General features: G+C 46.7%; 1 protein-coding gene across 1 annotated transcript; it reads right to left on the bottom strand.

The window, feature by feature from the left end:
* Positions 1-4373: 4373 nt before the first annotated feature.
* LOC148117230 (EKC/KEOPS complex subunit Lage3-like) lies at positions 4374-6795 on the bottom strand. Its single transcript, XM_087902751.1, has 3 exons — positions 6361-6795; positions 5830-5958; positions 4374-5653 (listed from the first exon to the last, which is right to left on the bottom strand). The coding sequence occupies exons 1-3, from the start codon at positions 6672-6674 to the stop codon at positions 5509-5511; spliced, it is 588 nt and encodes a 195-aa protein (XP_087758877.1). The 5' UTR covers positions 6675-6795; the 3' UTR covers positions 4374-5508.
* Between the last annotated feature and the right edge of the window lie 1608 nt (positions 6796-8403).

Below are 8403 nucleotides of genomic sequence, written 5' to 3'. Positions count from 1 at the left end.
ATATTAGAGGGTAAAACCTGAAAGATCAGAGAAGCAGAGCAGCCAGCCACTAGTTCTTAGCTCTACGAATTCCTCAGAACCAAGGGGGCAAGATCCCGTCTCTACAAATCCTTAGACTGAATCTCATGTGCTCTTGTCTCATCCTGCCTTATATTCCTCTCTCTCCCCCAGCCAAATTCCTTCCTGTCTCCACCTTCCTAGTGCTGGGATTAAAAACATGTGACTCCCAAGTACTGGGATTAAAAGTGTGAGCCACCACGGCCTGGCTCTGTTTCTCTTTTAAACTGGCTCAATTTTGATTAGCCCAGGGTGGCCTTGAACTCACAGAGATGCCACTAGCTCTGCCTCTAGAGTACTGGGATAAAGATGTATGCCACCACTACCTGGCCTCTATGGCAAACTAGAGGCTTAGTTCCCCACTCTCATCTTCAGACAAGCTTTATCTTTAGATCAGAAACCAAATATCACATTTTCCTTTTTTTTCTGAGGTAAAAAGTAGGTTATAACTAATATAAGAAAAACTATATAAAACAAGTACAATAACTATATATAATATACACAGGCAATAAATCAGCAATATTATATATATATATATATATATATATATATATATATATATCAGCAATGTCTAGTCCACTTGCATTTGACAAGTTCAGAGAAAATACTCCATTATCTATCCTATCTGGTGAGTCCAAAGTCTTGTACCTAATTCACTTTCTATCCTAACTTTCCTTACTATCCAAAACTATTTTTTGATAGCTCTCAACTTTACACACTTTACACTTCTTTAGTGAGTCTCTTTTCTGGGTCTGATCAACAAGGAAAACTATAACTATCTAATGTCCAACTCTCTGTAGATGTGTGTGTGAGGGGGTGTCTGTGTGTATGTGTGTGTGTGTGTGTAGGCATGTGTGCATGTCATGTGTGTGAGTATGTGTGGTTTTGTGTGTGTGTGTGTGTGTGTGTGTGTGTGTGTGTGTTACAGATTTAAGGGCAAACGATTCGGGTGAGGCAGTTTGACTGAACCATCTATCAGGGTCTTGAAGTCTCTGCGTGTCTGTATAGAACAAAATCAGCCTGGTTTCATAGGCAATCTGAATATTGGTGTTACATCACTCATGACTGCTGTCAACCTGAACTATCTGAAGCCTGTGGGCCAGATTTTGGGGAATGGATGATGTGGGTTCCATTTGATCAATCCACCTGCAGAGCATTAGAGTTCCGTCAGTTCTACAGAGAAGATCAGTTTGGCCAGACCCAATCCTCGTGAGGTCCCATTTTCTCAAGTGGCACAGGCCTTGCCTCACCTGGTGCCCTGAGGACAACAGGGCGGGGCGCGGCAGAAGCACCTCAGGCCATCCTAGAGCCGGCAAGGGACAGTAGTGTTGGTGGTGGGTTCTGAGACGACCAGGGCAGCCATGAAGGACCCTGGCAGAAGGACGGGTGACACACTAAGCAAGCAGAGAAGACACGAGTAGCCTCCCAAGCTCTGGTACTCAGGCAAGTAGAGATGATACTGGAAGAGCTGAGGACAATGCCGGTGTGCCGAATGGTTCTGACTGCTCTGGAATCCCCCAATGTTGTGAAGGCAAAGACGACGAGGGCACGTTGGTGGAGAAAGCTGCCCTTGTGAAAAAGCCACCACATGATCCAGAGGAGGGAGAACGCGACGAAAGCCAGTTCCTGGAGTTGTATCCTTTATGACGTTTGTGATAGCTGCTGAGGGATAGTCTGGAGGTGGCCTGAGATGGCTAGGGAGAAGGTTGGGGGGCCCAACACAGAGACGTCTAGAGGAAGTGGTGTTGGAGAAATGGGGGAATCAGGGGCCCTGGAGGAGGCAGTCTATGTGGAGAGCACCCAGGGACAAGAAGGAGTCACCCTAACAATATCCCCCACCTGTGACTTCAAGGTGCCTTTCCAGTCCTTCATGGATGCAGAGTTTGCACGCTTGTACTTGATGCGGAAAGAGGAGACCCTGAAAGGAGTGGTTCACAGGGAGGTCAGAGTGACTGGCAGTGACCTCATTATGTAAGTTCCAGAAGGGGAGGAGCCTGCATGAGGGCAGTAGGCAGCCTTTCCTGTCTCTGCCTGAGGAGCCTACCCCATTGTACATTGGCAGACACCTTAAGAGTCACTGTAAGGAGGCGGGTGTGGTGAGGCAGGCCTGTAGGAGCCTGGCAGGGAGACTGGGGAGTCCTGGAAGGATTGTATCCAGTGTCTCCAGGGGAGGCATGGGGGAGGAGTGGGCCGAGGGGAGCATTCAATGTCTTCTTCTCTCCCCTTCATTTTTTGTCGAGTAACTTCTGAAAACTCCAGCCTCCTCCACAGTTCTGTCTCCTCCCTGCTCAGCCAGCTTCCCACAGTGGCCACTGACCTGAGGTTCTTTGTGCCTGAGTTCTTCAAACCTCACCAGGGATAGAGAGGGGGCTTGGGCTCTCAGCATGCATCCTCCTGCCCTTGACACTGTACCCTTCCCTAGGGCAAAGACTCCCACAGTCCTTGCTTTAGTGGGGAGGGGAGGGTGGTGGTGGTAATTGTTCTCTGTACCTACCCTCTGATGGCTAAATGTTTGCCAGCATTGAAAATAGAATAAAATTGAGAGACTGGTCTGTGTCTGTGTCTCTGTCCAGCTATCGCTAGTCCAGATTGCCTCATCTTCAGCCCTGAGTTACAGGAGAGCCCCTGGGATTCAGATGCTTAAGTAGTGCAAGGTGATTGCAGGTATATTTGGAAATGTATTATCAGTTGGGTCCTGTCATTCATTGTTCGTGACCACAAGCACTTTAAAATGCGTTTGAATTGCTGAAGTCCAAGACACTCCTGATATGTGTAGAAATGTCACGGGCAGAAAAGGTTGACTGTGCCAGTTTAAAATCATGACATGGTTCGAAATGTTACTTATGTGACATTAACAAAGCTAAGCCAATGGGAGAGAAGGGCAATTTTTACTTAAGATGGGTGAATCTCTCTCAAAATCAAAATATAGGGGAATTGCAACAGGATCACGATGGGGGCTGAGAATCAAAAGAATATAAGGGAGGTCATTAAATTACCAGTGAGGGAAAGAGAAAGAGAAGGGAAGGAGGGGAGGAAGAGACTCTTAATGCAGCCAATAGCACCAATACTGGGTCAGTGGACATCCGTCCTCTTCAGCCCCAGCTGCTTCGGGTCAGTTGCTAAGGCCATTGCCCATGGCACGTACACAGAGACTCTCTCCCTCTAGCCCAGTGTCAGATCCTCCCAGGACTGCAAGTGGGCACTGTGCCGACCAGGAACTGGATCTACCCACCCACAAGACAGAAACCTCAAAGTATATGGGGCACAGGACACTAAAGGCACAGGATATGGGGTCAAGATGGACACTGATCAATGGAAGTCCAGACACAGAGTAGATGAGTGTGGTGATATTTTGCTTGTACTCTAACAAATAAAGCTTGTCTGAGGATCAGAGTGTGGAGCAAGCCACGATTTAGTAATAGAGGCCCAGAAGTGGTGGTACACACCTTTAATCCCAGTACTCGGGAGGCAGAGGGAAACCCATCTCTGTGAGTTGAAGGCCACCCTGGGCTACACAAAATTGATCCAGTCTCCGAGACATAGAACCAGGTAGTGGTGGCTCACACCTCTAATTCTAGTACTTGGTGATCATAGGCCTTTAACCCCAGCAGCACTAGGGAGATGGAGACAGGAAGGGAGATGACTGAGCTGAGAGGGGAATTCAAGGTGGGAGGAGACAGAAGGGCATGGCATTTAGCCTGAGGACTTAAAGAGACAAAATCCATTCTGTCTGAGGATTTTGTATAGGTAAGCACTCGTTGCTGGTTGTTCCGTTTCTCTGATCTTTCAGATTTCACCCCCTAATGCTTGACTCTGGGCTTTTAGTATTAAGGCCAATTGGAAATCACACTACATCTGGTGCCCATCCTCCTGGAGGGAGAAACTGTCAGTAGACCCTAGGAGACACCCAGAGTTGAAGAGATGGTTGTGAGAATCTGGGCAGCTGAGGTCTTTGAGGTTGAGTCTGGGCAGCTGCAGAGGAACAGAGCACTGCCTCTCCCAGAGGGCCCAACTAGAGACCTGCAAGCCCAGCACACGAGAAAACTACCGGAGACCAGGAATGGGTCACCCCACACACAGTCATCACAAGATCACAGGTAACTGCCCAACCCAATTGAGCCAGGAGCCTGTGACCGTGTCTGTCCACCTGCATACAAAACCTCATCATTCAGGAGGCAGTAGGCAGGGCTCTCGGAGAGACCTGACCCCCACCCAACACATTACAGGGATAGACAGAAGGACTGGGAACATTCAAGACAGAGTGAAGAAAGAAAACAATCAAGAAACAGTATCAAACCAGAAAGAAATAAATTGCCTTTAATACACATATGTACACATACATATATATACACAAACATACATATATATAAACAGTCACAAGAATTAATGAGTGAGTTTAGCAGGATTCTCGCATGCAGGCTGTTTGTACACAGCTAGTCACTACTTAACAAGCACAACCATTTGTCTCAATGTTGCTCTACACTAATCTGAAAGAAGGCCTGGGAGCCTCAGATATCCTGCTCTGGGTTTTCTTTCTTGTCTTCTCAAAATAAATTAGTTTTTCCCTTCTGTATGAAAACGATCAACCCAGTGGTTATGAAAGAGAGTCTGCAGACCGAGATTTGGTGAGTGTAAGGCCCATATTAGAAAATGGTAGAGTAGTATATCTAGAGAAATTTAATACGTGACTATATAAATCTTTAATTCAGGAAATCTGCTTCTTCTAATATACCTTAAGGAAATAAGTTTTCATGAACTCAATTATTTATTACATAGGAAAGTATGGATAAGGCGAAATGTTTAGTATCTGTATATAGGATTTTTTTAATGAAAAATTTTCCTGAAAAGTGTGAGGAAATGGAAAAACTAATATTCCGTAAGAGAAATATTTCCAGGAAAAATATTAAAGGATAAACCTAAAAATGTCTTTATTGCCTTTATATACCTAGTTCTATAGAACCCCTCCCCCACACTCTTTTTTACAGTACTTTGGGATTGAACTCAGGGACTCGGGCACGCTAGCAGAGCTCTTTAGCATAGTCTAACAAAAAATCCTACTTCAAAGATAACCATACTGTGTGCTGAATAACCAACAGACTTTAAATAATATCATTTTTCTTTCCATTTACTAAAATACTTTTTCCTGCTTTGGACTGTGAGAAATTTTAAATTTCAGAACTTTCCTTCCAACCAAAGTACACAGATGAGAAAACCTGGAGGTTTCTGCCATAGCCAAAAGTAATGTCAGACCAAAACATCTAAACCACAATATGTTAGTTTTATTTTGTTCAGCAACAAACATTTAAGCACCCTTTCCTTAAGCAAAAGGGAAACAAGCTAACCATGGGGCTGATAAAAGGGAAATCGCATCAAAACATTGAAATTTGAAGGCAAGGTAACAATTACCAAAACCACGAAATGCCTTTGTCCTGTCTTTTAGGGGGAGAAAGTTTAGGTGTGATGAATCCTTCCTCTTCCTCGTTTGACAACAGCCACAAACTGGAAGTGCTGAATATTTCTCATCACCAGGGAGAGCTGGTCAAGAAAGCTATTGATGGAAATCTGGAAGAGACTGATGTCATCAGTTGTCCACCTACTAAATATGAGAGAAAGAAACACCATCAGGGAAATGAGGGATCTGTTCAGGTCCCTCACACCATACCTTCCCACTTACATCTAACCCACCAGTGTCTCTCCATTTGGACACCCCTAGAGCACACACTGCCTCCCAACTCTGAAACCACCCCTACTCCAGGCTTTGGGAAAACTGACACAACCAAGGTACTGTCATTCACAGTGTACTCCTGTGGAACCATTGGTGGCTGGCGCTGGGCATTGGCGACCAGGGACCTGCGGACCATGTCTGCCTCTACTGCAGACCCGAAAGGCACTCTTACAGAGCTGGAGGGGGCTATGGTTAAGGTATCATCCACTATTAGGTTTCCTATTGCTATGTGGCCTGGTATACTTCTGAGGTCTGTCTGACACTGCCCCCATGTGCAACCCAAGACCAAGACTGTCCCAGAATCTTCTTTCTGACGATGCTAAACAAGCATCATCTACCTCCCGCCTCCCCAACGGTTCAGGTTTTCTTCTACATTATGAAGTCTTCTCAGGATTAGGCAACTCCCTGTCCTGATAGCATGACGTTTCTTTTTGAGCTAACAGTCCAGAGTGTACCAGTCTGTCTCTTCCTTCCCTTGCTGTCAACCTTCCTGCTCACCCACCCGAAAGACTTTGTTTCACGTTTCATCCTTCCTATCTTCCCATAGCCCTGGCCAAAGGTCTCCCAAGAAAGGATACAATTCCAGGGATCGACTTGCAGTTGTTACAGCATCTCCACTGGGTCCAGAGAGAAGTGGTGGTAGCTCGTCTTGGAGAACGACAGCTGCCTCTTCAGCGGCCACACCTAAAGGGCTCCCTGGGTGGGACCTGCCTGGAACAGACTGGCTATTGGCATCTTGTGGGCCACTCTCACGAGGGACCTCGTCTTGGTCACCCTCTGCCGCCGAACTCTGAGAGCTAGACTGGATATCGGAAGCTCGAGGTCGCTGCTGTCCATCCTCGCCTTCTTCGACCCGTGTTCTACCACCTGTGGCCTCACCAGGATCCTGCATGGCGATTCGGACTTTTCATTCAGCTCCCCTGCCTTAAGCAACGGCACTACTCAGGCTCAGCTAAGGAGATGAGGTGGCAGTTACGAGCCCCACCGAGCACACCACGTGAGGCGCACTGTGCTTGAACAATCGAGTTCTCGCGAGATGAGCTACTTCCTGTCTTTTGGTGGGTGGGGGAGGGGCACTAATAACTCTTGTTCCCTTCAAGCAAGTTCTTGGGAGGGTTGGCTCCTGCTGAGCTACTTTCTGGCTCTTGGAGTGTGTGGGATTGGAGAACCACCACCAGCTTCTGTTCCTTGCAAGCAAGTTCTCTTGAGAGTTGGCTCCTGCTGAGCAACTGCCTGGCTCTTGGTGGGTGTGTCTGCTACCCCACCCCCCCTACACACACACAGGCACAGGCAGAATTCCTGCTTCCTAACTGGGCTCTTCCTCTAGGTGGCTTGTACTGATGAAACCATTCGGTATAGAATTCCCCTATGATTCTTCTCTATTCTCGAATGTCATTGCTTCCTTGGCACACAGAAAGTCTGAGGCTTCATGAAGTTCTCTGTGGCACCGGTGGTATATGGTGCTGCAATTGGCTTCAGCAAGCAGGTCCAGTCTGTGTCTGGCATCTCTGTAGTTGTTGGGACCTTGAGAGATGGGTCTCCTGAGCCAAACTGTTCCCCCTGTATCCAGAATACCCTTGTACACAATGCAGCCCTACATCCCTCACCAGAGGGGCATCCCTTAATGACACTGATAAGTGTGACTGAAAGACATTAGTGCTGGCCGAGATCAGAGACAGAATTTCACTGCATCCCTATAATCATGTTCCTAAAACTGGATTCTTGTTGGGGGATGGGATGGCATGGGATAGGATGGCATGGGATGAGCTAAAAGGCATGTACCCCTGCCCCATAATTGGGTGTCAAGAAGCAGTCAGTAGGTTAGTCGCATATATGATGCCACTCTGGATAACATCACTGTGCTCATGATCCAGGGGACCCACTTGAACTACCATCCAGGACAGTGGCCTTTGATTACATTTCAAAACAGAGGTAAACATAGCAGAAAAGGATTAGCTATTAGCTCAGGTAAACTGTTTCAGTCCATGAGCCCATCATGGTCTTGACTTCACTGCTCATATTCTCATTCTTCTCACTTTTCAACTGGACTTTGGGTGCTCACTCCAGTGCTCCAATGTGGGTCTCTGCTTCTGTTTCCATCAGTTGCTGGATGAAGGTTCTATGGTGATATTTAAGATATTAATCAGTCTGACTACAGGGCAAGTCAACATCAGGCCTTCTCTCCTTTATTGTTTAGGGTCTTAGGAGGGGTCATGCTTGTGGATTCCTGGGAAATTCTCTAGAGTGAGGCTTCTGCTAACCCTATAATGACTCCCTCAATCTAGAGATCTCTTTCCTTGCTCTCCTCTCTGTCCTTCTTCATCTCAACTATCCCTTCCCTCAAGTTCTCCTCAGCCCTCCCTTTCTTCTCTCCTCTTCTGCTTCTACCCTCCCTCCCTTCTTCCCCACCCCATGCTCCCAGTTTTGTCAGGTGATCTTGTCTGTTTCCAACTTCCAGCTGGATCTATATATTTTGGTGATCCCCTGATTACTTCACTTCTCTAGGATCATGAACTATAGGGCCAATGTCCTTTGTTTATAGCTAGTATCCCCTTATAAGTAATTACACACCATATTCATCTTTTTGGGTCTGGATTATCTCACTCAGGATAGTGAATTTT

The sequence above is a fragment of the Myodes glareolus genome, chromosome X (assembly GCF_982192425.1).
Source record: "Myodes glareolus chromosome X, mMyoGla1.1, whole genome shotgun sequence".
Taxonomy (NCBI): Eukaryota; Metazoa; Chordata; class Mammalia; order Rodentia; family Cricetidae; genus Myodes; species Myodes glareolus.
This window is presented reverse-complemented; position numbering and strand designations above follow the sequence as displayed.